This window comes from Nothoprocta perdicaria, unplaced genomic scaffold, assembly GCF_003342845.1.
Source record: "Nothoprocta perdicaria isolate Ctin4 unplaced genomic scaffold, notPer1 scaffold_9, whole genome shotgun sequence".
NCBI lineage: Eukaryota > Metazoa > Chordata > Aves > Tinamiformes > Tinamidae > Nothoprocta > Nothoprocta perdicaria.
This window is the reverse complement of record NW_020456198.1, coordinates 8,815,461-8,843,316: the sequence shown is the minus strand read 5'-3', so window position 1 is coordinate 8,843,316 and position 27,856 is coordinate 8,815,461. Positions and strand designations below refer to the sequence as shown.

The following is a 27,856-nucleotide window of genomic DNA, read 5'->3' as shown; positions in this document are numbered from 1 at the left end:
ATAAAATGCTGAAAAGTAAAGGTTAAATACCTTTCTTGTTAATGCTTGGGTTCACCTCTTGAAATCATTGATATCTGATTCTGAATTAASAACTGGGAACAACTAGTGACTTCAGTGCTATGGAGTTGCATGTCAGTGTATCATATTATGTATTCTAAATTTACTGTAACTTAAATATCACTCCTGTGCATTAACATTCTTGACAAAATCTGAAGGGGATAAGAGGTTGCAAAGTTAACTCTGTCCTTACTAGAGCGCTGTCTTTGCGGAGAGGTGAGGACTGCACCAGGACCTAGAATGTCAGGGTTCATCACATTTGCTTTAAAAACAACAAAAAATGGTTAAGATTTATCTGATTGTTATGTAATATTTTAGTAGTAACAGAAATGTAAGTATAGAATTTGTGACATTGTGACATTAAGCAGATGCCCGTACTAGTACAAGTACATCCTTGCCCTTGTAAAGTGATCTCATTCGGCGCTTAGCAGTTAATCCAGCACTGCTTGCTTTTGACCAGTAAAAGTGCAGGAACGTTGCTACGTGGTGTCTCCAACCAAGTCTAACTTTTCATCAGTGTCAAATTAAAAAGTTAAAATCCTAACTCTGACAGTTTAAACAAACATTACAGGCTGCGCTGGGACACAGATGAGGTAATGATGGCTTTCCTCCACTTCTCATTATTTTTTTCTGATAATTACTTATTCTTACATATTTTGTGTGTTCTTTAATTTGCTGTTATGAAGAGCAGTAGAGAAAACAAGACCTTATTTTTTTATGTGTTGATAGAAAGATTTTTTTTTAAGAAAATTTAATACAGAGCTATAGTTTTATTTAAAATAAYCTTAAACTTTATTCAGCACATTAAAATGAGTCGTAGTTCAATGTTTAGTCTAAGAAACTTCTTTCTTGGGCTGAAAATGAAGTGATGTTCAGCTATAATTTAACTGCATGCTGGATGTTCCCTTACCTGTGTTGCCAARGCTGTGTTGGTCGGTTAGCTCTGCACACTGAACTGAACACTCGTGTCACTAATGAGAAGGAAAAGCAACCATCAGGATCTAATAAAAACTTCTAACACGCGGCTTAAGGAGTAACAAGAGGCAAAAGTAAAGATGGATTTATTTATACCTCCTTTCTTGGGAGACTGGAAACCAGCCTAAWGACACTCAGAGGTCTGATTGCCTTACTTTAAAAGAATTAATAGTAACTAGTTATTCTTAGTAACTATAGTTACTATGGTAACTCAGTTAATTTACTAAAGAATAAAGAATCGTAAAGAATTTAAATTAATACATTTATACCTTTTGGTAGCAGTGGAAAATTGCACTTTCTAGACAAGGAAGGAAAAGATGTCAAGTCAGTAGCTTGTGTTCTTGTTCAGTTCCTTTCCCAAATACAAGTATCCTCAATCATAACCTCAAAATCATAAGGTTAAAAACAAGCAAATAAAAAACCAACAGAAATGAAAAGCAAACCCCAAACTGCTTGATACTAATTGTCATCTTGATTTTGTGCATAAAAGCTGCACATGAGTCTGACTTTCTTCTCCAGCAGCAGTGAAGAGCAGGAACTAGTGGACTTGGTGAAAGAATTGGTAGTTTCAGAGAAAACAGCAGCTAGAGTTTTAAGATGTGTGCAGCGAATTGTAGGTGTAGGTAGGCAGGAGTATAGACGGSTCATGGGATACTCTGCTGTTTTGTTTTCAGAGGTTTAGGCTTCTCCAGGGTTTCCTTGGAAAAGGAGCATTTTTTTTTCTTAAAATAAAAGTGACTTGCATTGGAAGCAGACAATAAAACTATAGGGGCTGTAAAGCTYTAGGGGATGCAAGAAGAGAGGAGACAGCCACGTCCGTCCGGAAGAGAAGGTTCAGTCTGCTGCTTGCTCAGAGGAAGGTGCCCTAGAAGGATGAGGAAGAGGAAGATTCATAGGGTTTGGGGAAGAAACGCTTAAATTGGGAGGAAGCAAGCAAGAGAAAGGGGAAAAAGRTGCATTGAATTAGGAAATGAATCACTTATAATACCACGAAAAGGAGAAGGAAATGATAAAATGTAAAAAAGACTATTTTCTGTGTTTTGTATTATGTATATTCTGGTTCTAAGTTACAGAATTGTGAAGACTCCAACTTCCATCCACTCCTGATGTCAAGCTTTGTTCCATAAAGCGATTGCAGAAGGCTTTTTTGAGCTACCAGCTAACGCAGCCGAGGGCTTCACACCCTGTGCGTCAGGCGGTTGGTAGCCGCCCTGGGTGCAGGTTTTCTCAGTCAGCTTGTTCTSTGGCCCGTGGGCTGGATTCCTCCGTCGCGTCCTTGCTGCCGTCCCTCTTTGCCCCGTGSAGCCTTAGCCATGTGCTGGCGACAGGGATCTGTGTCTATTCCTGTCCGCGGGATGGGGCTGAGAATGCCTGGGAGCTGCTCTGGCCGCAGAGCCCCCGACCTCCCCAGCACTCCACAGGGACCGACCGGCCGGGGCTGAGCCCTCCTGCAGGCCCCRAGACCGGAATGCACTCCTGGAAATGCAGAGCACAGCCCAGCACGTTCCTGAGGCGGCGTTTGGAGAAATACTGCGGAAAAGCCAGGACAGTGTTTGTAGCTAGGTGGAAGAGCATCTGGTTTAGCAAGGTTGGGCTTYCTGGGCAGGGCAAGAGAGACGAGCTGTTCCCGGGTGAACCCTTTGCGGACACTGCGTTTTGTGTCTTTGGCAGCTTGTTGCTGTGTGCAGCGAGAGTTGGGAAGAGGTGTCCATGCAGCCCTTGGCCTGTCTGTGCTGGGCGCCGTGGCTGCAGAGCGGCCCTTCGGAGCAGCGAGGCTCTCGCCCCTCGAGGCCGCTGGAGCCTGGGAGCGCTGGCAGGAGTYGCTGCTCTTGTGGAGGCGTTTGGGAGACGTGCTGGCGCCGGGGCCGTGCGCTTTGCCCGTGGCGTGGCCCGTTATCCGTGAGCAGCCCCTGCTTCCCCGCCGGGCGGCGGGACGGCTCGGGGGGCAGTTCAGCCAGGTGCCAGGGTGCTAACGGCCCCGGGACACCCCRACAGTGCTGCAGGGCCTCGGGGACGTTGCTCTGAAACGCAGGGAGCTGCAGCGTGACCCTCCATGCTGGTACCGCCAAGCTGTTGTCAAGGAACTCGGGTTGTTATTGTTTGTTGCTGCTGTTGTTAGGACGTTTCCTTAATTACTTGTTCCCTGGGTGCCTCTCTGTTAACCCGTGCCGTTGTCCCTCRCCCATGCTGCCTGCCTTCGTGTCGCAGCCGCTGTGGCAAGACGCCAGCGACACGCGGGCAAATCGCTGCTCTGGTTTGAGTGCTGCCCTTGCGTACCTGGCGGGTAGTGCGCGCCAAGCGGTGTAAATTAAACTGTGCATCCGAAGGGAACGAGTGAATGAATGAACAGCTTTCCGTGACCCTGTGCAGCTCCCCAGAGTTTGAAGCTAAGCAGGCTAGTGCTGTGCATCTCCTGAGCGCCGGGCTGCGGTGTGTGGAGGTGCCCTCTCAGTTTCTGGCTTTGCCTTGGGGTTTTCTAGAGTTTTTGCTCAATCGGGTGGGGATMTGCTTTGGGCATCCACCATTTAGAGACCCTTTATCAGATTATTGCTGTTGTTGCAACTCTGAAAATGTATTAATTATTTGTTGGTCCCAGTTACATAAACGAAAGTCCAGAAAAATAATTTTCCATACCCTTTCATTAGTGAACTGAAGCATTTAATATGTCAGTTACTTAATAACCTGCCAAGGAAATAATTAGGCACTTTGTCACAAGCTTCCAGCGGACTCGTGTGCTCTGTTTCATTATTTCCTGCCAGAATAAAGTTTTTGTTCAGGCCTCCGAAGGAAGTAATATTATCAGCTTTTAATTTGGGCATGGAATGTAGTCTGTGTGGATGCGTACAGGGAAAAGCTTGCTTGCTTTGAGCTTGGAAAGTAACACTTATTTTGTTTGGCAGACAAGATCATAGACGAGGGACATCTAACCAAACTGGAAGAAAGAAAGCTTTTGAAAGGTTAGACTTTTGGATTATTTAATTGTTCTTGAAGCGTTTTCTTTCCTGTGCTTTAATGCATGCTTTAACTTAAACCAGCAGTTTGACTTTTGTTGGGTATTCATTTAGAGGGAAAAAAAAAAAAAAAAAAAGTTTGTGAAAGAGAAGTATATGATTTACTGCTCCTGATACTGTCTTAGGGTAAGGAGACTTTAAGGACAGATCATGATTTTTGCAAGTTGACTTAAATCTTCAATTCCTGAATAAATTTCAGACAGGTATTGTTCTTTTTTTTTTGTAAGAGAAAATAAGATAGAATTTTTGGTCTCACTTCAGTGGTGAATGAAAGTATATTTTAATTTGACTTTTTTTAACTTAACACCTTAACAATTTTGAAAATCACTGTTGAAGTCCTAAAACTGAACTTTGCAAGTGGGGAAACAAAAAGCCTCTTATTTCCTGTATGAAATGTGACGTACGAGGATCTGATATAAAAAGATTGTAAGGTTGTTTGGACTTAGAAGCTGACTCTGCATCTGTAGTTTTTCATTAAYAGTTTGACATGTTAACTTATTTCTTTAACTTCTGTCCCCCTGCATAGTGCTGTCGTATTGAATAAATGTTAGCTTGTTTTTATGGTACTTTAGAGAATTTTATTTATCCCATAGTTTATATGTGAAATTGCACCTTTAACGTGTTTGTGAATAAGCTATAGACGCCACGTGCCATATTTGGCCAAAGAATGCATACGATAACTGCAGCTTAACGCTTGCCTGCCTGTCCCGTGCGGAGCGCAGAGCTGCTTTTAGCACTTGCTAACGCACTCTTAACTCATCCAGTAACCATGATGTCAACACATTTCAATATACTTCATCATTTGGGCTATATTTATTCAGCTCAGTTTTATTATGGGAACAGGGACAACTGCTGTGAAATCATATATTGCAGGAGAGTTGTGCTTGTGAGGGTGCAGCAGAAAGCTCAGCCTGGAGCCYGCCTTGGGAAGCAGGTTTCACAGCCCTTTCCCTTTCCCATCCTGRTGTTCCTTGCTCCAGGAGGAGGAGAAGAGCTGGGGTACCCAGGCCAGGGGGCGGGAAGGCAGGGGGTTAATTCAGCCTGAGCAGCCTGCCCTGTTCCTCCCCTTGTGCACGAGCAAGAAAACTGCTTCCCTGTTTGACCAGATATGGTCAAGTTGGCTGGACACTGACACGGCTCGTCCCGTCTCGGCGCCTCTGCGCTGGCCCTGGTGCAGCCTGCATGGGTGAGGCTATGGGATATACCTTCCTCTAGGCTTTGCATGGGAGAGATTTACATGATTCGATGAGCAGGACAGCTTTAATGGCAATCTTGTGGGCTGGATTCTATTAGATATGTGAATAAGGCTTTGTATCATAACATTTTTAGATATTAGTTAAAAATTTTATCCATAAAAGAGGGGAGCACTCYGCTTCTTTCAGTAAAGAATAGCAAAACATGAAATTTTTAACTACTATTCCAGTCATGCCATTTGCAGTCAATTGAATGACGTGTTGGGAATTGCTGCCAGGCCTGAGCCCCTAATGTGCTTTAAATGGGTGATGYGTGTGTGTGTGTGCGCGTGTTCTCCTTCCCTCTGGTGATTCCAGTTGCATTTAAGGTGGGAACAGAATCTGCCTTCCGATCAGCTCCTTCGTACTTGCTGCCTTCTGTGTTGTGTGCAAGTGGATGTTATTCTGGTGCAAAGGAATATCAAACTTCTCCTTTTCATGCTAGATAACGAAAACAGTGTTTCTGGTATTTTTTTCTATTAACCTGCTGTGTTCTCACTGATTTCCCAGGGTATGTGCACGGGTTGTTTTCAGCTCCAACTTCTTTCGTTGCAGAGAGGCTTAGCTCRGCTTGTTCTCTCATTACTCGTAAAAATAACAAGCTTTCTCAGTACTACTTGCTTGACTGTATAATTTCCTGTACTAATCCTGTTGTGTGTTACTTTTTTGCATCTGCAGTATCTCTGTGTGGAGAAGCTATTTGTGCTCATGCTGTTCTGCGTGTGTAGCCAAATGAAGTGTTTGYGCTGTGTGGTGCGGGTGGGTGCGTTGTAGCGGTGCCGTTACCTGGCCCCGAAGCATCCCCACACCCCACGGATCCGGGGTTCGGCCGCAGCGGTGCCGAGCTGGGCCGGGCACGGCCAGCCGGGAAAGCCGCGTCCCGCGGAGCCGGCCCCGCGCGGGCGACGTGGCCGTCGCTGCAGACCCGTGTGTGGGAAAAGAGCAATTAGACTAACGAAGCCCCTTCCGTTTTGAAATTACCTGTTCTCCGTTAAGAGTATATCACAGCATATACAAGAGGTGTYGCTATTATTTTATTTGTCTGAAATTCTAAATTATGTTTTTTTTGCTTGCAGCAGCTTCTTTCTGACTTTTCACAGTCCCTGCGTTGTTCTAGGTTTCTCCCGTTTGTTCCCTGAATGATTGAATAAAACAATAGACTTTTACACTGAGTTCCAGCTGGCAGGAGTACAGCTCTAAACAAAAGTTCAAGCTGTGTGTTAGGCAGTCGCATCCCGTGGTAGTTGCACGGCCAGATTAATGGTTTTAGTCAAACTGAATCCAGTTGGGTGCAGAACTGTAAAGCAAGTAGCAAACACCAGGTTTGAAGTATCCCAGTTTTGTTTGCCTTTTTTTTTCCTGTTAACATTAAGCAGTAGATAGCAGAAATTATGAATAAGGAATTCATTTCATTTGAGTCTCCTCGTCTCTTGCAGAGAATCAGGCGAAAGTGAAGGAGTCAGATTTATCAGACACTCTGAGTCCAAGCAAGGAAAAAAGCAGTGACGACACTACAGGTAAGCGTTTAATTGAGGCTTCTGTAATATTGGATTAACTTGAATTAAATAACTTAATCATGAGCTCTCTTGTCAGAAGAGAGAATGTTTCTATTATGTGGAGCCAAATGCAAGCTTAAAACAATATTATGTTGTGTATTTTGCAATTTTGTGATAACTTTTTAAAGTAAGGAAACTGTCAAGGATTCTCTTTACTCAATGTGTGTATGAAAATGTGTGCAGTCTACTCTCTGAAAGGTTTTCTTCTTTCAGATGCCCAAATGGATGACCAAGAACTAAATGAACCAATTGCTAAAGTAGCTCTTCTGAAAGGTAAACATATATTTTCACTTAAATGCATAATCTTTTTATATATCTTTCTGTCTACCTGTATTCTTGTCGAACATATGTACACCTCTGAGCGAACAGTGCTGAAATTCAAATGTTTTAGATCACAGTAACATGCAAGTTTAATCTCGTTAGTGATTCATTTGGGTAATATAAAAGCATACTGCTGAGTTCTAGGATAGAAGCTTGCCTGCTTCAAGCTAGTTTCCTGTGCTCCCCAAGCTTGTTCAGGGAATTTACYGGCCACTTGAAGCACTGTTCACAGACTGCCTCAGCTTGCACTCGAGGGCGTCCTTAGCGGTGGAGGGGAGGGATTGCTCCATCACTGGCCGCTGTCATAGGCTTCACCAGATGTTACCTGAGGAGATGGTTCTCATCTAACCCAAACTTCAAAGGTTATTTTTGTTTGTTTTTCARTAAGGATGTACTTGGTAGTAGCAAGCACTACAATAGAGTCATTAATATAGTAATAGTCAGCCTTTCTAGATTTTTCTATCTTTGTGGATTCCTTAAAACCAAAAACAAAACAAAAACACAAGTGCAAGTGAATGCTCTGATGTGAAGGCTGTTGAAACTGGACTTGATTCCTTAGTTATCTTTTGCAGACACATTAAAAGTAGTGCAAGGACCTCTCAAGCTGAAAACCAYTGATGAGTGAAGCACATACAGATATGGAATAAATATTATAGAACTTGCCTAAAACCGCACCACCGGTTAACCTTCTTGTCTTGAACTGAACTGGAGGAGAACAACCTCCRAGAAGGTTTTGGGAGTGATTTAAACAGAAATTGCTGAGTTCTCGATAGCGTTTTCAAATCTACTGATACAATTAAAAAAAAATACTGATATTAAAAGGAAGGAAAGGTTAGTGTTTTCAAGGGATTAAAAAAAAAAAAAGGCTTAATTGAGGATCTCTTTCTTGTATTACTGCTAACAATCTGATCATACATGAGAATTTTCCATGAGCTATGATGAATGAATGAAGGATTTGGGACTGTTGCGTATTTGACCTTCCCTACCACGTAGTTGCAATTAATGATAAAACTCCTTAGACTTCTCTGGGAACAGTTAGTCCAATGTTGAATATGTCTGGAAATGGCTCAAAGACTTTAATTGCAGCTCTCTGTATTGCTTCTCAAGCCAGTTTTCATGACTAATGACATGTGAATTTGCTTCTGGAGGGAACTAATTCTAAGCCCAATAATTAGTAGTAGGCCTTTTATTTACGAATAGAACAATCCTATTCACTAAGGAGAATTCTTACAATTTAGAGTTGGTGCAAGAATGATGTTCCCTTTGCACTATCAAATACACCATTAGATGGATTTTGTGTTTGTGTAATTATTAAAAAGCTGTTTTTTTTTTCCAGTGTTGCTTGCACTTTTCTTGGCCTTATTTTTACAAGTAAACCAAGCATATGGGAATTGCTGTATTGCATTTGAGTAGGAAAGAGTTTCTACCTTGACGCAGGCAGTGCCTTCCCTCAGTCTGTTAGGCTGTCCCATAACCTGAGCTTTTCATCCCCTTTGAAGCAGCATTACCTTTCATGATGGGTTCCTTCACTGATTGGAAACTACTGTCCTCCCAAAGGTCATTTGGGATTCTTCTTGTTCAGATACTATATTCATATTGTTCATTTGGGACACTGCTGCTTTATCTGCATGATTGGAATGTAATTTGTCAGCTTCCTCGTCCATTTCTTCTCAACAGTCTCATTAAGGATTGAAAGTTTAATTGCCTAAAGCAACTTTATCCATGAGGAGCTAAGAACAAAACGTCTCGATAAAGAGAAGCTTGGATTTGGAACTCTTAATAAACCATGAAAGAAAGTACTTGGATGGAATACTTAGTGCTCTTTGTTCGTTGTTGTTCTCAGTTCTTTCCAGAAGAGCCCAAACCACGTGCATACGTGCACGAGTCCCCTCCTTGATCCCACCACTTCATCACTGTGAGAACAGGAGAACCATAACCTCTTAGATACTGTACTTTAGCATGATCTGTTCAATAACCAAGAAAAACCATCCTAAAACTTGCTTTATTCCCGACAGCAAGTCAAACGTGTGTCAAAACTGCAAAGACAGGAGGTGGAGGGCAGGCCTGGCGGGCAGCGAGCAGCAGCCCCTGCGTAGGYGCTGGCTTTGCCCGCTCCGTGCCGGCAGCCTGGCCGTGCACGGACCTGTGTCTGCAGCTCCGTGTGCGCTGGGCACCGCAGGGGAGCGGGACGGGAGGAGGAGGAGGAGGCTGAAGGGCYGYGGGGCACCAGYGTGCGCTCGGAGGGAGGCTTGGAGTAGCTCCCTTCCYGCGTGCCCAGGCTGTATCTGCCAGCCAGCATTGAGGTCTTGCACTTCATTTACATGGATACCAGCCTATATTTTTAAATACAGACTCTTTTGTTCTTTCTGTATTTTACTGCATGGTAAGAGTAATAAATGTTTTGAATGTTGCATYTGCTTTCCGTCTTTTAAAGGTATATTAATATCTTGCTAATATTTACCTAACAAAATTTGGTGATTAATTAAACTAACTCTGGATGGTTAGARTAGAAAGTGAGCAATCTTCACGTGGCAGTGCAAATAAAACTGTTGTACAAATTCATGCTTTAAAGAAAATATTCTTTTATCAGATGAATTGCAGGGTGCACAATCAGAAACTGAGGCTAAGCAAGAAATTCAGCAACTGCACAAGGAGCTGGTTGAAGCCCAAGAGCTAGCTAAAACAAGTAAACAAAAATGCTTTGAACTTCAAGGTGAGATCCAGATCAACTTGATTTTGTTAGGGTACYCATTAAAACTGTCTTTACTAGGGAATCCTAGGAGGGTCTAGTTATGCTGTCTGTGCTAGAAATAACTTTGTTTTTACAGTGTCTCTTGCACAAGCACAACTTGTGAATTCTTACACGGAATGTCAGAAACTTATTTTTTCWGATTTTGTTTTGTGTAAACTACAGATAGAGTTAGATCAAGCTGTGATTCTGTGAGTCAATATCAACCAGCCTGCTTTTTGTAATGTATCAGATTTATCTGTGTAGTTAATATTTCATYATCAAAAATATATTTATTGGTATTAATTAATCACAGTGTGCTAAGTGGTCATTTGTTTGGKTTTTTTTTTCCATCATCCTACCATCTTGCAGCTAGACCGTCTAGCTGTCTGAATGGCTGCAAAGCTGTTTGCAGGTTGTCTTTAACAGGCAATAGCATAGCCTGGTTTAATCACCTCTTGTTCAATGTTCTTCCCGGGAAAGCTTTACAGCTTTTATTCTTTCCCAGACTGCATTCAGCATACACTGAGTTTTTGCATCAGGCAACTGATTGTATTAATTCCAAATTAATTGTAATACTACCAGAATAATGGAATAATGTTTTGAATATTAACTTTTTCTTAAACTACTTACATAATTACTGGCTTTGATAACTTACTGGAGTAAACTGACTGTTTTAATTGTCTCAGTTATGGGGAATTTGTGACTGTGATTTACCACAAAGCTGAAATACTTTTTGCTAACAAAATCTTTGGACCCGTTTTCATTTTAGCACTATTAGAAGAAGAGAGAAAAGCATATCGAATGCAAGTTGAAGAGTCCAACAAGCAAATAAATGTTCTGCAAGGTATGAAACATTTTTTTTTCCTACCCTGTTTTTTAGGTCTTAGGAAAACAGYTTTTACCAGTAATGGGCATCATAAGCACTAATGAAAGAGAATGTTAATTGCATATGTTTTAAAACTGTTTTTTTCAGATTTCAGAATGTATTATGAAACATTTCTTATGTCTCTAATCATAAATTAAAAAATGCGAAAGATGCCGTGTAATCCATAGCATAGTCCTTTCTCCTTTSTCTCCTCAATCTTTCATCAGCTTTAACTGATCCAGAGATTCCTACTGTGACTATTGTATCTCCTTAATGAACGTTCAGAATATTCAGTCTCTTTGGTGGTATCCTAGCTTTTTGTTTTACAGAAAATTCTCCTAAATGATTTTTAAGCACTGCAGATGTACATTCAAGCTCAGAGTTTGCAATAGAATTTCCTGAAGAACAGACAGGCTCTGCACAACCCCTGTGATCACGATCATGCTCCTTGCAGCCCAAAATAACTCTTGTCAGGATGGAATTGTGTGATTTACACATCTTCTGTGTCACAAGTTAGAAGTTAGCACTTCGCTAGCTTGGAAATGGCACGTTGACAAGATTTTGTGATGAGCAGTCAAACTGATGGCTTGGTTTCCAATGGGCTTGTAGGAGGCTCTGGAGAAGCAGATGTATCTTTGTTGTTGCTGCAGCTTCTCGTGACGCCCCAATATTTAAAATCTGTGCTGGCTTTTAGTTCTCTGTCTCATCTGGTGGCTGTGTGGCAGTGGGAGCGCGTCCTGCACTTGCAGTGACCTGCCCGTCCGCTTGTCAGCGTGTACAYGTGAGCACGGCAGAGGCTTTCCAGCCTTGAAGTCACTGCAGGTATATGAAGTCGCTAAGGGTTATATCACAACCGTGAGCAGGCAGCCAGATGGAATGAAAACATAAGCTCATAAGCCTCATTTTCTGAGGAAATCGAGCCAAAGTAGCCTGAGCAAACTGTTGTATGGGTGCTAGTTTGTGGTCTGTGCTCGTAGTCACGTGCCAGTTACACTCGAGAAGCCTGTGCAATAACTATTTTATGAGTGTCAGCAAAGGATATTTGCTGTTTCCTGTAAGAAAAGGGTGCTAACATAACCTTCCTGTTCAAAACCAGAGGAATCGCTTTATTTTGTGCTCCTAGTATGCAGAAAACTCCAAAGAACCAATTTTGCAGCAGGATACACATCGGGATATTTGGTGGTTACATCTATATAGAGGGGAAAAATGTACATCTAAACAGAGCCACCCTATACGATGGCTCCTGTTGGTCCCGTACTRTGTGGTCACCTGAGCCCTTCCCACGTGAGGGGAAGGGTTCCCATCTTCCTCTCCCCTCGTTTCTGTGCAGTTCAAAACAGTCTCATATTGTATGTTTGCGCCTTCCCAAGCTTGCAGGATGAGACATATCTCACAGTGGGAAAAGCTGTCCTAACACCGGCATTTTCTCTTGGCAGCCGCCGGGAGCTTAGTGAGGAGGGGGAGAAGAGAAGGCCAAAGCTTGCAGCTTCATGCAGGAACATTTCTTGGGCTCTTTCCACGGCATCACCACCTTCTGCCAACCAGTACTTACATGGCTTACGCATTTGACATAGGGAAGACAGGAGAATGCCCCCAAAACAACTGAGATCTTGTCTCTACGTGTGGCGCTCSCTTTAGATGGATGAGGAAATTCTTGTAGCTCAAGTAACTAGTCATTACTCCTTAAAAGTCAAGCGTTCAGTTTAGATGAGGTAATGGCTTATTTAGTAAGAGATGTAATGGAAGTTTTCTTTCGGATTCCTCTTTGAAATAATATCCAGTACTTTAGGAACCATTCCAATATTTTTGGTAGTATTTTTTCTGTGTGAGTTATTCCTACAAATCCACCAAAATTGAGAGATGTGTGTATATTTTTTTTTGGATTTTCAATCGTGTTATGCTTATCTTCGTGCCTGAGGGTTTAAAGGGAGCATTGTTCATCATCARTGCAGACGGAAGAAAATGGAATTATCCTCAAAATAACGTCATTACTGAGTAGCAGGAGCTCCATGCGGCTTGATAAAGAGAGGAGAAAGAAGATAATGGTCTAAAAAAGTTGCACCTTGGTTTTTTAATAATAACACTTTTGCAGTGTTAGCAAATTCTTGGTGTTCTAGAAACTGGTTATTTTCTGCCGAAATGGTTTGGTAAGTTCAAAACTTCTAATGTAATAATAGATGGGAAAAAGGTAATTGCTAATATTCTGCTGTATTCTTCAGGTTTTTTTCAGCTACTACCTTATTTTGCTATTTTGGTAGCGTAATCCTGTAGAAAGCATTTCCAAGCCAATGAAATGTATGTGAGCAACATGAAGCTTACCACCATTTAAATATCCCTCTAAATGTCTTTATTATGGAACAAATGGGTTATGGAACATGGACATCAAAAAAAAAAAAAATCCTTTAGGATCTATAGTAGCTTTCATTTAAAAAAGATGTTTTGCAAGGGCAATAGCATAATTATATTACTATTGCCTATTTTCCTTGCCTTATTTCTCCTCCAGAGTTTAAAGCCATGTTATTTCATAGGTTCCTTAGTTCATCTAATGAGCTGAATGTGCTGTGGGAGCCTCTTTTAAGGAAAAAGTTGCCTTTTTCTGTCTCATACTTTCACCATCAACTTGGAGAGTTTCTGTATTGTATTGTATATGGCACTGCTGGAGAGCGTCAAGTATCCTGAATAGGTGTCACGAAARTGGATGTCTCTGGAGTTGTTCTTAACCTGAATCAGTTGAGAGCACAGCTCACATCTTTGTCTTCAGTAATGGATGGAGAGACCAAGCATAAATGGCAGAAATCTGATGGCTGCTAATGCTGTCCATGGCCTTTGCTTGCCCCTTCCTTAGAGAAGAAAAGGTGTAACTTCAAATGTGCAGCTGTCACCCTCTAGGGTAACTTATGTGAGGGATCCAACTGATGTTAAGAATGAGCTTCTCAATTTTTTATCTCAAAACAAGTCTCTGTTAATTTAGTAATTGCCTTTTCCATGTTGAAAAGCAGTGAAATACAATGCACTGTGAATAATTGATCTTCTTTTAAAAAAAAAGAAAGGCAAATGGGAAGAGAAAGGCAAATGAAATAGTTTGCTTCTCTCAGTTGCCACTTGAGCTCTACCTTTAGTTCTACTTAGTTTTATGCTTTCTGTCCCAGCCTGTGTTTGTTTGCAAAGGCAAAGGCTGGCAAAGGTCTGTGGTGCTTGTGAAAAAGTTTATCTCAGAGCAGATGTGTATTTAATAGTGAAGCGGATGTGAATGGGAACAACTTGCAAAGTTTGTTTTGTACATGTCCTTTTCCRCGTGTTTAGAGATTGGAAACAGGGCGTTGATAAACGTCCCGGGTTACCTGGGACCGCGGGGTGGGCGGCCCAGGCCAGGCCCAGGCCAGGCCCGGCCTCCCCTCTGCCCCTGCAACCTGCCGGGCCTCTAAAACTTGCTTTGCTTGCGGAAACTGCAGGGTTACTGCACACAGCACACCCCTCGCTCTCAAAAGAAGAGGTGGGGAAAAAGAGGGGCTTTGTTCGACCCAGATTCTGTTTGTTTTTCATTCTCTGTGATATTATGCTGTGTAATGCATTACCCTACATATTTTCTCTGCCTTCTTAAGGGTGGAACACTCTACAAAATCAGTATATTAGGTTTCCTTAGTGCCATTAAATACCAGTCAGTTGAGAAAAGGAGTCAAAAAACACCTTTCACGTTTATTTTCAGCTCAACTGCGAAGGTTACAAGAAGACATTGAGAATCTCCGCGAGGAAAAGGAAAATGAGATTTCCAGTACTCGAAATCAGCTAATCGACGCTCAGAATGAGATTGTGCTGCTTCAACAAGCCGCGGAAAAGACGGCTTCGGAGCGCGACACCGACATCTGGGCCTTGCAGGAGGAGCTGCGGAAGGTGCGCACGGAGCTGGAGCGCTGGCGGCAGGACGCGTCCCGCTACGAGGAGGAGCTCGCCAGCCTGCGGGCCGGCTTCCAGCTGCGCTGCCAGCAGTGCGAGCAGCAGCACGAGGAGGAGGCTGCTCGCTTGAGAGGTACGAGGGGCGTCCCGGCGCAGCGCTCCTAGTGACAGCCGTAGCCATCCGAATGGCACGTACTTGTGTTTTACTACTATACACAGTTTTTTGTACATTTTTTGAATGGAAATTTTCAGCTGTACTCGGTTACCTTGAGATATCAAAAGTAGGCCAAGTATAATGCCAGTTTGAAAAAGATGGGAAGCTTACAGGGAATGATGCTGCCACAAGTTTCCAAATGGACTTGGCAGAATCATTTAATCTTGTGAAACAATAGCTTCTGGCTTCTCGGCTTTTACAGAAAAGCTGTGTTAGAGACAAGTGACTTTTGTGGCTTAGTGTGTTCAGTAGCTGTGTGCCTYCTCAGAATTGGTACTGAAGTAATTTTAGGATTAGAGCTTTATTCAGTAAACATTTTGTGCTGAGCAGGTATAGATTTTTGGGCTCATTCATTTGGATTTCATTCTACTCACAAATGCTTGTTTTTGTTTTTTTTCTTTAATCCTCTTTTGGCTGTCAAGGTGGGATATCTATAGGGTAATAGAGTTGAAAAGCTCACRCTGAGGCTTTGTGGATGCCCAGAGAAGCTGGCATATATAAAATGGGCTTAGAATTCCCAGGCAGTTCGTCTTCATGAAGACATGTAACTTTYTAGAATCAATTTCACTACTGACTGATATATTTCAAAGGTCTGATTTTAACACTCTSCTTTACATATTCTGTTTGTTTCAGCAGATCTAGTGATTCTGATTGTTACATTCAGGTCTGCTGGGACAAGAATTTGTTCAAATATGCTATTGTGACACTGTCCTAAATATGCTAGGATAGACCTGCAAATAGTCTGCTTTATGTGTTAGCAGAAGCTCCTTTCCTAAGAAACACTAGCTTGTTTAGTGGCTCACAAGCCATTCAGAACGGTAAAACACAATTTGATACACGCTGTGTGGCTGCTTGTGACACAGTGCAAGGGATGTGGTTATATTTAAGTATATTTGACTGATATTAGCTTTTCTTATTTTTTTTCCTGGCAACGCTTGAAGTATTCCTGACRTTTTATTGTACTTAATTCAAATGTATTTACTACAGGTGAACTTGAAAAGTTGAAGGAAGAGTGGAGCGCTCTGGAAGCGGAGTGCACTGCTCTCAAGAAGGAAAATACTTTGCTCACATCTGAACTTCAGCGACAAGAGAAGGAGCTTTCAAGGTACGTGCAGAGTGGATTTATGAAGAAAATATATCGTAGCAGCTTGAGAGTTTCTTCCCACTTCCACCCCCTCACTCTCCTGTACTGAAGGCGTTACAAGTCTGGTGAGATCTGAAGTGAGCATATTGAAATTTCATGGACATCATAGTTTTGGTCAAAACAAATTTTTGTTTCATTTGGTCAAAATCACTTGATTAGAAATAGTTTCACTAGAAATGAAGTGKTTTTATTCTAGATCTGAATTTTGCCAGCATTCTCATTTCTGTGTATGTGTCTGTGCCTTTGTATACATATACAAATGTATGTGTTCACACACATACATAATTTTTTCCCTCTGGCTTCCTCTGCAAGATTGGCGTTGATAGAACAAATGGAAGGTTTCCCACAGTGAGACAGGTCTAGGGTGGTGAGTTATTTTACTAGAATTAAGGCTTTCTGTCTGTATCTTGTTGTTCCATCATGCCCCTATTCTGATTCCTTATATTTTGTTTCAAGTTTTCTTTTTGATAGTGAGCACCACCCGGAAGCTCACTGCCAGATTTTTCAGAAATAAAAGCAAGTCTGTCTATATAAGTATTATCTGTTTTCTTTCACTTGTATTTTTTTTTTTGTATGGAAGGATGCGTAAGTAAATACAGAGTTTATGTAATGGAGATGCACAGATATTCCCCTTATGTGGCCTTGCACAGACCCAAATTAAAACTACTTTGTTATTACACTGAAGTTTGTAGTTTACTGGGTATATTGAATATACTGAAGTATATTATCCATTGTAATGATGTTAAATATAAGACAATGTCTACCTGTGTTTAGAAATTGAAATCTATAGCTAGACTTTTGTGTCAGCACTTTGTTTTGGGAGACAATGTTTGGTTGCACGAAACTGATGCTCCTTGCTAAATAAAAATAATGTATGAAGGTCTGAGGAGAAAAACTACTTTAAAATGTTTCGCTTGTTTGAATTTAACATGAGGAAACAAAGTTAAGATTCAAATGGTTGTTTTGCAGCTCTCAGGAACAGAGTTTAGCGCTAACTAGCGATATAAATGTTCTTGAAATGTCACGAAAAGAACTTGAAAATCAGATGGGATCTTTGAGAGAAAAACATCAGCGGGATGCAGCGAGTCTAAAAAGCCAACTCAGTGAAGCTGAAAACCAAGCAAAGGATGTTCAGAAAGAGGTAACGCTGATTTCTGTTTTAAGGGGATACTCTGCTAGTGACTTTGACCTTTAAGTATGTTACATTGAAATAAGGAGGAAAATCCGAAGTCTTTAAAACTTTTTTGATACTTTGATTGCAAAATGTTAGCAACCAGTGTGTAGATTGAGTGGTTAAATCTAAAAGGGAAGACCTAAATAAAATATGTTGCCTACGTGTGGAAACTTAGTTTGCTTTCACACACCTAAATTTGAGCTACTTGGGCAACTTAAACGTTAATCACATGGCTTGTAAACTAGTATTCATGATTAGGGTGGTATGCCGTTATAAATCACAACTAGTTCTTTTCAGTCATTATGGTCTTCCTCGATAGATTTAAGCTATTTTATTTCACTTCAGAGTACACGTCCCTCGCAGAGGTGAGTCTCCTCTTGCTTTACTGGGTCCCTGAGCTTCTGAGGAGGATTAGCTGGTGCCCAGGACACAGGCAGCATGTTGAGCCCGTGCCTCATCCGCGTGGCCTCCAGAGATCCCATTGGAAGTTCATAGTCTCCAGCAGTTCCTTTCGCTCATGAGCATTTCTAGACAAGTTTTCCTCAGTCACTGCTRTTATTTCCTATCTTCTACAGCCCTCTTCCTTGCTTTGTCATAGATTCATCTCTGTCACATTCTCTACCATTTCCATAATTTGAAAATCCCAGTCTTCTTGATGTATGTATACAGAACTGGAAATGCCTGCTCTGTTAAGTTTGCGGTTAGTGCCAGAACTAAAGGTTATTAGTTCTGTCCCTGCTAATCCCTGTCATGGGGGCTACTGGAAAACTGGGATGTGTGGAGAAATACTGAGGGCAAGTATTCTGAAGAGGGAGAAGCTGTCCGTAATGCAGAAACAGGAGCCACGTTGACCAGGGCTGTTTGTGCTCAACCCCCTCTAGGATTCCAGCATAGTAATTTTAAGAAATAGTAATTTTGTGCCTTTCTTACTCTTATATGTTCAGGTTTCTTTGTAGGGAGAGGTTTGATTTGCTTCATAGAATGTTATTTTTGCACCTGTTTGATTGCTTTAGCTATTTAGGCTACTGCCTAGACATAAGACCACTGTCTAAATATAAAAGACACCTTGTTACCTTGTCTTGTCTTTACAATGCTTTCTATAATTCCTTCCTATTTAATAATAGAGAATTGTTTGGTGTGAGAGGTGGATTTAGGCTTTGCATTTCCTTGTTTTGGGAATCATTCCTGGAGTTGATTTGCCATGCATTAGCCCTCTGCGTTCTAAGGTTAGCATAGATGATGTCTTAATTGTGAACTCTCTGGATTGCAATTTAATACACCATCATCCATCCTTATTACTGGTAAGAGTTATGTTGCTGTACTGTGCCTGGTACAGCACGGAAATTGTTTGCTCTGGGGAAGACTCACAGTACAGTTGCATATGAGAGCTTTTGAAAMCTGCACAGTACTCTATGCAGTGAGGGTTTTTTTCAAGGCATATATAAATGATGATCTGCTCAAAATATTGTTTGGTTTTGGAATGTCCCAGATAAAAAGAAATTTAATCTTTGCAATTTCATGATTTGCTGACTTTGAGTGTATTGCAAAGAAGCTCTTTGCCAAACAAAGTTTTTAGGGGAAATATGCAATAGATGGCTTTCCAAATATTGTAAAAAGTAGGTTTATTTAACAAGAGAAAAACTGATGAGCTCGTTCTGAACCATTGCCCTGCATGTTCTTAGTGCCATATTGTGATGGCCTGTGCTGCATGTGTCTGAAGTGGCGGAGTTCTGAGGYTGTGGCCATCCCAAATGTCTGAAACCTAATGGAAAAAATAATTATTGTTTCTCTGTGTTTTCTAGGTTAAAATTGTTTGTGGAGTTCTGTCTAGTTGTGAATTTTTGTTCATTATGGTGACCTTTGGTGTTTCTGAAGCATGGTGCAGTGTTGTTTTATTGTTAACTGCTTCCTGATAGTCACAAGTTACCTGTATTTCCCCTCCAGGGGAAGGGAAAAGCGTTAAGTCTCAAAAACTAAATTTATTATTGTTCTTTCTGTCTTGCTAGAATACTATAACTAGTCTTTCTTATCCAAAAGAGCACACAAGTAATCCCAACCCTTCACAGGCACAGGGCGAACTCTTTGTTTCTTTTTAAAGATAATCTTTACGGTTCTAGAGTAAATCGTCTCTTCTTGCTGTGTTTTTTCCTCTCTTCCTTTTCCTGGAGATAAGATATCTTATTTGCACTCCCGAAGACTTTTCTTCCCTGCTTTATTCATACAGAGCGAGGGTGCTGCTTTAGGCACGTGGCAGGCGAGGAGGATAGAGGCTAAGCAAGTGCAAGCGTGCCCTGGCGCTCCCGGGGGTCTGCAGACTCTTTTCTCTTTGCCTTTAGTATGAAAGGACACAGACTGTGCTCTCAGAGCTGAAGGCGAAGTTTGAGATGGCTGAACAAGAAAAGCAGTCAATCACAGATGAGCTCAAACAGTGTAAAGAGAACCTGAAGCTGCTACAAGAAAAAGGAAATAACGTAAGTCTGCACAAAGTACGTGGGGAGGTCTGGTTATGACGCTGGCAATTCTCCCTCAGATTTGAGAACATCTGTGTGTCGGGTAGTAAAGGACAGACTTTCAGAAGGTCTGTGCACCGTGTAATGTGCAAAACTGCACTCCAGTACTGCAGCTGCAAATTTGCAAGTCATTAGTGTTACAGTTATGTGTACAAGATAGATTTACAGCTGTATAACAGTTTTCAGTGTGGCCCTAGATATCTGTTCTCTTGAAAAATCTAGCTTGATTCCTAGTGGACCAGAACTAGGCAAAACATTTTGAGTAATACGTAAGTAAAAACTGAGACACCTGCATCTGTATGAATTTAGCAACCTTTTCAAGATGGTTTTGTTAGTGGCTGTTGCAACATAATGTTGCTTTTGGACTCTTGCTCCTTCCTGTTAATGGTTGTCCTCCTTCAGGGGTTTAGGATTTGCCCAGTGCAATTAAAGTGAGAAATGGCATCATTGGAATTGAGGTTGCAGGTAGGACTGAGACTTCTGAAATGCTCCCAACGTTAGCAGAGTGGCAGACACCCAGGGAGATCCCTGAGCCTTTTTGGACATCTTGCGACCCAGGATGACTGGTTTAAAGGTCTTCCTGGCTGATCCTGCTGGCCTCTGGAGACAGGGCAACTCCTACACTGGACAGTGCAGAAAAGGAGGACAGCAGATGCTCTCTAATAACATTTTAGAGTAGAGTCTCTCTGGTTTTAAGTGGAGCCTCCTGGTACCTCCCTCTAAGGTTAGCTCTCAACAGGATGCCTGAGGTTACTATGAGTGTTTTTGCCATAGCCATATGACTGAGTGAACATCTCTAACCTAGCAGAGCTAAGAAGAGTAAAGAATTCAAAGCTGTTCCTACTGTCCACAGTCATGTGAAAGATAATCCTGTCCTAGAACCTATTCTAGGATTCTTCTGAAATAATAATAGCCCAGATAATACTGACTTGCTAAAGTAGGAAGATGGTTTATTAAAAATAAACAAAGCAAGATCTGTAATAGATTACACTGAAAAAGTGATTGTGAATGTGAGATTCTCTGTTAAAATATTAATCTCAAGGTTAGGATGGTCAGTGCAAAGAGGGGCTAGTAGCAGGAAGCAATGCTACGAATGAAGTTGGAGCACATGAAGAAAGTGAAGCTTGCAAGATATCAGGGATTYTTAGCAAGCCTGTGAGGTGAGTATTCAAACACATTAAGGAAGAGAGCAATTGCCCAAGTCTGCCTCGAGAGAAGGAGCCTGGTTGTGACAACTGGGGAGCCTGGGCATCAGGAGCTGAAGAGCGTCCGACCACACGAAGAATTACAGGACAAGCTYGCTGTTAGAGCGAGTGTTAGGTGTATTCAGTAATGTCAAATATGATGAATTTGTGGATTATTTTAAAAATATCTGGGCTGAATTCCAAGGTCATTTCTTTTTTTCCAAGCATTATTGCCCTCCTCCTCAACTGTGCTGGAATCTATAATCATTTCTGAGGACAGTGTCCCAGAGAAAGTCTGTCCCCACTGTGGGATTTGATTCTTTTGGGGCTCACCTGAGTTTGCATATCTTTATATGCTTATAGGATATCCTTATATCCCTCATCCTTATAGGACACATGTTTTAGAAGACCTTAATTGCTTCTCAGCTGGGAGGAGATTTGTTATATATTTGTAAATTCATGAGAGAGAAATTTTAATTGCTTGGAGGCAATTTCATTTAAAGCAGTGAATATTTATAACTTGTTTCACTTTCCAAGATGCCACAGGCATGAATATGAATAAACAAAAAGTCTGCACAATCATCCTGTGAATTTTTAAACACTAGAGGGTTCTGTCCTCCATTTGGACTATCATTTTGAATATTCACAAATTTCTAGGCATTTCCTTTGGCAGGGGTAAAGTTGTACTTTGAAAAAAGCTGTGTTGTGTCCTAAAGCTGCTAGCAGTGCGGTGCACCACTCGTGCTTGCATGCTTGTAGCCAGCGGGCGTTTGCTGACGCTGTGTGTGGTGGATCTGTCTGTGAATGGTTTGAGAACGTTAGCTGCTCTCATTGACTTCTGGCACTTTTTTGAGCACTGCTGTGATCGTTTCTGCCAACATGCTTTCTGTGGTAAGATGGCACTATAATTTGTAGCACCAATGGCAAAAATATTGCATGAAAACAACTTGGTTGCACATGATTTGTCCATTTGATATATATATATATGCCTTGATTAAAATAAATTTGAATGATTATAAGATCAAGAATCGAATGACAGAGATTAGGATTTTAAGTGTTCTGTATTTTGAACCATACTTTGAGGTTCTACGTTTAAAGTGATTAAATGACTCCTACAAATTCATAACTGAATGAGATTTGATTTGTGAATTGCAAAATAACGCTTAAGAAAGTTTTCAAACGTAATCTTATTTTTTTTAGTTGGCTGAACAAAATCAAAGTGGCTTCAGCACAAAAAAAAAAAAAAATAAAGAAAAAAAAACCACAATACAACCTAGCATGGTTTGAACTTAACCTCTGTGTGTCTGTGTGTGTGCACAACTCTCAGCTCAGATAGGGAGAAAGCAGGTTCTTCCAAAGGACACCTCAGAAACGTGCTCCCTTTTGCTTTTAGCGCGTTGTATGGAGGATAGGGGCTGTCCATGCAGAAAGCGAAGTCACTCCCAGGCAGCGGGAGGTGCCTGGGGACAGGTGGAGCGGGGCGATCCCGATCCCTGCGGAGCGGGGCGATCCCGATCCCAACCCCGCGCTGCTGCTGGCTGCTCGGCTGCCGTGGGAGCCCCGTCTCGTGCTCCCTCGTGCCAAGAGCCCTGCGTGGGCCAGGCACAGTTCCCCACCACCAGTAATCTGGTGTTGGTTGTACAGTCGCGTTAGCCCACGGAAAGGGCTGAGCTGCGGGAGTTGCCTGCTGCCGTGGTTGCATTGATTCATTCACTGAGGAATAAGAGTTTTATTTTTCCTGGAGGCCAGTGATGAAAAATGGTAAAAGAGTAAATTACATGGCAGGAAGAAGGTGAAAAATTCACTGCCTTGTGTGAGTTTTACTGCCTTCAGAGAAATCCAGATGGGATTTCCTATCACTTGCACAGAAAACTGAAAGCAAATTACAATCAAGTTGCAGGCAGATCAATTTAAGCTTCATGTTGCTCTTAAGTGCTAAATCCCACCTTGTGACAGAGGGGTTTTTTGCTATTTTCTGCTCCCTTCCTGTTAGTTTTAAACATCCCTGTCCATTTGACTAGAACGGTGTACTAACTGTGCATACCAGAGTAGAGATCATGCTGTATTGTGTTAGATGTCTTTAATACATTTCAATTAAAACAAAACTCACTCTGACTTATTTTCCCCTCTCTAAATCATCTTTACGTGATTGATTTATAGCACAAAGTGATTTTTAATATCCCTTCCCTTCTTTAGCCTTCCATATTACAACCCGTCCCAGCCGTATTCATCGGCCTAATCCTGGCTTTCCTGTATTGGTGTTACGGCCCAATGTGGTAGCGAAAGGTACAAGCACTCCTGTTCAGTCTGTATGTTTGTCCCTCTCACCTGTTTGTGCCATTTCTGTATAAAATAGTGCATGGTGAAATGCTCACAGGTATTTATTTACCTGAAGCAAACCCTTCATTTAATTTGCCATTCTGTTGGTACTGATGAGCTGCACAAGCGACTAATCATTTAACATCTGTCTGATTTCTCTAACAATGAATTAACTCCATCCTAACTGGTTCTGAATGTGCCTCTTCTAACTTGGTCTCAGTTTGTCTTTAGCAAATGGGCTAAGTTTTGCACGATGCTGCGATGCTAGGGCTGGAATGAAAATTTAATTGCTTAATTAACTATGGAAAATGAAGAGTTTGCCTCTAAATAATAATCAAAATCAACAAGCTTTGGTTCTTAATTATGGACTAAGAATTTCCTCTCTGGCTTTAAACACTTTTTTATTTTTCTCACTATTGCTGTGAAGAAGATGGAAAAAAGATGAGAAATAGGTGGTTGGTTTGTATTCTCCTCTCTCAGCTTGCATCCTCTCTAACGTCTCCCAGTGTGTCCTTCTCTTAAATCGCTGCTCTTGTCATAAAATGTCATGCCGGTGTGTTCAAGACCATGTCGTTAGGCTCTGCTAAGAGCTGATTTTGTAGACCTGGGTTTAAACGTTCAAATGATAAGAACAGAAGGGTGACGTTACTGCATAAACCTACGTCTAGCAAATATTTGGCACAAGTGATGTCTTAAACATCGTAAGCCCTCAAGTATTTAGTAGTAGATGTGCCTGAGGCGTGTGCAGTAATGAAGCTGGAAATACGGGGCCGCTAAAGCCTCTCCTTTTGCTCTTGGATCATGAAGAGTTTTCCATAGTTTTCCATTGGAATAGCTTCCGCTAAGGGAATACGGTTTAACTCTTAAGCGAGGATTAGCCTGCAGTAGGGCTCAGGGGTAACGTTCTGGTGATGCCTATCGACAGGTACTCAGAGGAGCCACGGGGTAAACTAATCGGTGTGAATTGGAGCAAATATGATATTGATTTCTTTTTTCTCTCCACACAGAAACAATGGCCTTGGATGCCTGTGATGGCAGCTTTGGTTGCTGTAACAGCCGTGGTGCTGTACCCAGGCCTAACCAGAGCTTCTCCATGAGAACTGTTGTTGAATCCATACACCGTCCTCCCTTTAGAAGCTGGCAGCACTCATATACTGAGGGAAAACAGATTAATTCTCTTCCTTTTTACCTCTTAATACAGCACAGCTCTGCGTGAGAACAGCAGTAGGGTCATTTGCTTTAAACTGTATAAAATGTATCTGTCTATAAAGAGGGAATAAAATTGTGATTCATCATACTGTGAGCAATATTTTTGCTTACAATTTCACGTAAGTTTTAAATTAGTATGTTGGGATTCTAAATACTATAATGGTGGCCTAAAGTAGGCTTCGTGGTACCAGATTATTTATAATGGCTAGGTTTGTGGACTCTCACTGTAGGATCTGATTGCCGGCTGTCAAAGGAAAAACACAGTTTTGCTGATCTGGACGCCCAAGTCGAATAACTTCGCAGATCCTTTGCAAGCAGCTGCAGTGTGCTCAGTGCCTTTCAGTATGCTGGTCCTTCCTCTAAAACAAGGATACCGTTTTATTGCTGTTGGTCACTGAGCTGTTGGGAACAAGACTTAAGGTAACTTCGCTTAGGCCTTTCGAAGGAAGCCTATTTTTATTTGACAAGGATTGTTTTATTGATGATTTCTGGAAATAAACACAATTCCTGTCCAGCCTTAAAGAGATAGAGACACTGATGGTGAAGACCAGCCTAGAATATTGAGTGTGCGCGTGTGCGAGTGTAAGCATGTGTGTGTTCCTGAATGAACTAAGGGGTTTCTGGGAGCAAATACTCGGTCATTTGATGGACATAGTGCAGTGATTCAACTTGCGTTAACTTTAGTTTGAATGTAATTTATTAAATTTCATATATTTAAAGAGATGCRTTCTTTAAAAGTATGAATCCTTTTCTCACATATCACATTGTATCAGTTTATTTTTTCAGGCATTTGATACCTTCTGACTTGAGCTGGAAAGGCTCTTTAGATAAGCTTTTATTGGTGCAACTTCATTATGAAATCTGCTACAATGCATCTGTAATTAGCAAAAAAATTCAGAACTGCATAATCTGCTCCAAAATTGGGATTGTCTGTCTAGTCATGGATGTGTCAGGTGAACAACGCTTTAATTTGGTAGGTAAATTTTTCATCAACATCACATGGCTGTGAGCCCAATACAGTGATCCCCATTATAAAGTTGATTTTTCTTATCAAAGTACTATGATTATTGCTACTTGCTGGCTTTTGGTGGGAATCACTGTAGTTATTGCTGAATTAAAGCATAGACTGTAGTTACCTTGTTCAGCTCACCAGTTCTGTCAAAAAAGTTTATTAAAGACTTCAATAATATGCTGAAGAAAGGTGAAGCAAAATGGCTCTACTAAAGGAAACTTCAAAATAGGGAAATAACTTAAAAGATTCAATTGGCTTTAAACAGTCTTATGGCAATCGACAGTTTAAATATTTAAATAGAAATTTAGCATAAAATATACCTTGAGTTTTTGAGAATCGTTGTCTGTCCTTTAAAGGTTCTACCTTAAGCTATGTGGGATTTGCTAATGGGAGGATTATTAGTTATGGAAAAAATAGTCCACAGGTGACTTGTAGAAAATATATATTGTCATTTAGTTCATTAATTTCATCACTTTCAGTTGCAGGAAGCCACCCAACCACAGAACACTCGTATGCCAGTGGTACCCAGTACCTCTTGTATATAGGTTATTGCAAATATTGTTCTGAAATGCTTAACTTCAGAATTACATTTTTTAAAGTAAATAATTGTTTTAAATCTATTTTGTAAAGATATAAAAAATACAATAGAATTTCTGGAGTACAGATTAAACTATTTGCACTAACACACGTGATGTGCATGATTTAATAAAATAACTTTACTCTCCCTATGCATGTTTGAGTTGAATCTCATTTGAAAGCAGTAGATCCTGCCCGAGTCCCCCTTGCGCTAGGTCTTGCCACGGTCACTAGGCACAGCGTCTGCAGCATGTCACACCGCAGGACGTTTGCTCCTTGTGTTTCACACGTGCACTCGTGGGTGTTTTTGTCTGGATGCTCTCTCTCCTGTGTGGTTTTCAGYGCGAGGTGGGGAATGGGGCTGTGAGGGGCTGGGGGACATTGCTGGGGAAAATGCAGGTGTTTGAGGGGTGGCCGGGCAAGGCTGGAGGGGCAGCGAGCGCAGCGGGTGCAGCAGCGGGAAGGGAAGGGGCCGGAGCTGCCTCCTGCGCTCCAGAGCGTCCCCCTTCCTCCGCTGGCCCCTCCGTGTCCCGGTGCTGTCCCGGGAGCTGCTCCCCCTGCCCTGCCCGGCAGCAGCACGTGGAGGTGGCGCGTGGAGGTGCAGCGGGGATGGGACTCCGAGTTCAGTGTCAGACAAATGCAGACGGGTTTCGGAGGTGGTTAGAGCATCAGAGGGCTGAAATTTAAGTTCCAGCGTGGCTGTGTTTGAGGAGAAAGACTTCAGTTAATTCTGTGCATGTGTGCGGATTTGTATCCTATACACAGACATAGCGTACACACCGCATGGGTGTCTGTGCTTACAAATATACCCGTGTTTCCCAGGCRTTCCTGACACTTGCATGTTCCAAATTTCCGGGAATGAGCCAAAAGGCACAGTTCACTTTCATTGTAAGGACGGGGCCTGGGAAGCTGCTCTTACTCAGTGCTTTGACACCAAAGCAGCAAATAGATTTATTTTGTGCTATCTGTGTATGAATCTCTCCACAGCTGCTTTTCATTGCATATGCTTATAGTAAATATGCTGTTTTACATTCATACTTAAATTCATTCTTTTTATTGGTGAGGATTGATGTTGACTGACTCGGCCTTGGAGTCCCTGCAGCAAGGCAGTTTTTCCACAAATTCATAAGGCACTGAGAGCCTATTGTAAATTAAACGCTCGGAACTTCTATTGAGGTAGGTTTACAAAGGCTTTTGTGCTCGGAAGATGAGTTTGAGAACTGTTTTATCAATTACTAGCTGAATTTTGAAGATTTAGTAACATCTGAACTCTTGACCAGTTTTGTCTTAGACTACTGTGAGGCACTTCTTCTGAATTAAAACTGAATAGTATTTCCACCTACAAGGGGACTACAACAACAATGGCCTTCTATTTATAACATAGGAAAATAAAATTTGCTTTTCATGTTCTAAGGAGCTGAATTAAGGACTATTTCCAGAGTCTTAGCCAAAAAGCTTCTTGTAGACTGTATTATTTTGGTGCTAAATGGAGAATTACAAGCCCGCACAATATATTGCAAGGATTTTTTGCTGTTGCTGTTTTGCTTTTAAGAACAGTCTCAATGAGATTTAGCATTAAATGAATGATGGCTGAAGCAAAGCTAATTGTCCATGTGTATTCTGGGCATATCCTAAGTTATTCTTCTGCCTTCTTTTGATCGAGTCTTCTAAACTACATTATGTCAGAGTTTTCACATAATGTTTTGAATGTCTTCTGCCTTAATCTGCAGGGTTTGATCACTTGCAAGAATCGTTTCTGAGCTCAGCTCTTCTCCGTGCTAAACGTGCTGCAGAGGTTCACCCYGCGAGCAGCATGCGAGCGCGCTGAAGCGCCCGGCCACCAGAAGGGCTCGGGAAGCCGCTGGGGTTTGT

General features: G+C 41.6%; 1 protein-coding gene across 9 annotated transcripts in view; it reads left to right on the top strand.

Moving 5' to 3' along the window:
* Positions 1-25,902, top strand: part of SLMAP (sarcolemma associated protein) — a 68,243-nt gene extending 42,341 nt beyond the window's left edge. For 5 of the 9 annotated variants that reach the window (XM_026052473.1, XM_026052469.1, XM_026052470.1 and 2 more), the window contains 10 exons: positions 3,933-3,989; positions 6,712-6,792; positions 7,045-7,104; positions 9,743-9,865; positions 10,653-10,727; positions 14,455-14,775; positions 15,844-15,961; positions 16,970-17,141; positions 19,511-19,645; positions 24,195-25,902. In XM_026052473.1, the coding sequence (XP_025908258.1) occupies positions 3,933-3,989; positions 6,712-6,792; positions 7,045-7,104; positions 9,743-9,865; positions 10,653-10,727; positions 14,455-14,775; positions 15,844-15,961; positions 16,970-17,141; positions 19,511-19,645; positions 24,195-24,284 (1,232 nt within the window). In that variant the 3' untranslated portion in view covers positions 24,285-25,902. Of the gene's footprint in view, positions 1-3,932; positions 3,990-6,711; positions 6,793-7,044; positions 7,105-9,742; positions 9,866-10,652; positions 10,728-14,454; positions 14,776-15,843; positions 15,962-16,969; positions 17,142-19,510; positions 19,646-23,064; positions 23,155-24,194 lie in introns of all 9 variants that reach the window. The other 4 variants (XM_026052475.1, XM_026052472.1, XM_026052468.1 and 1 more) reach the window with 3 other exon arrangements.
* Positions 25,903-27,856: the final 1,954 nt, after the last annotated feature.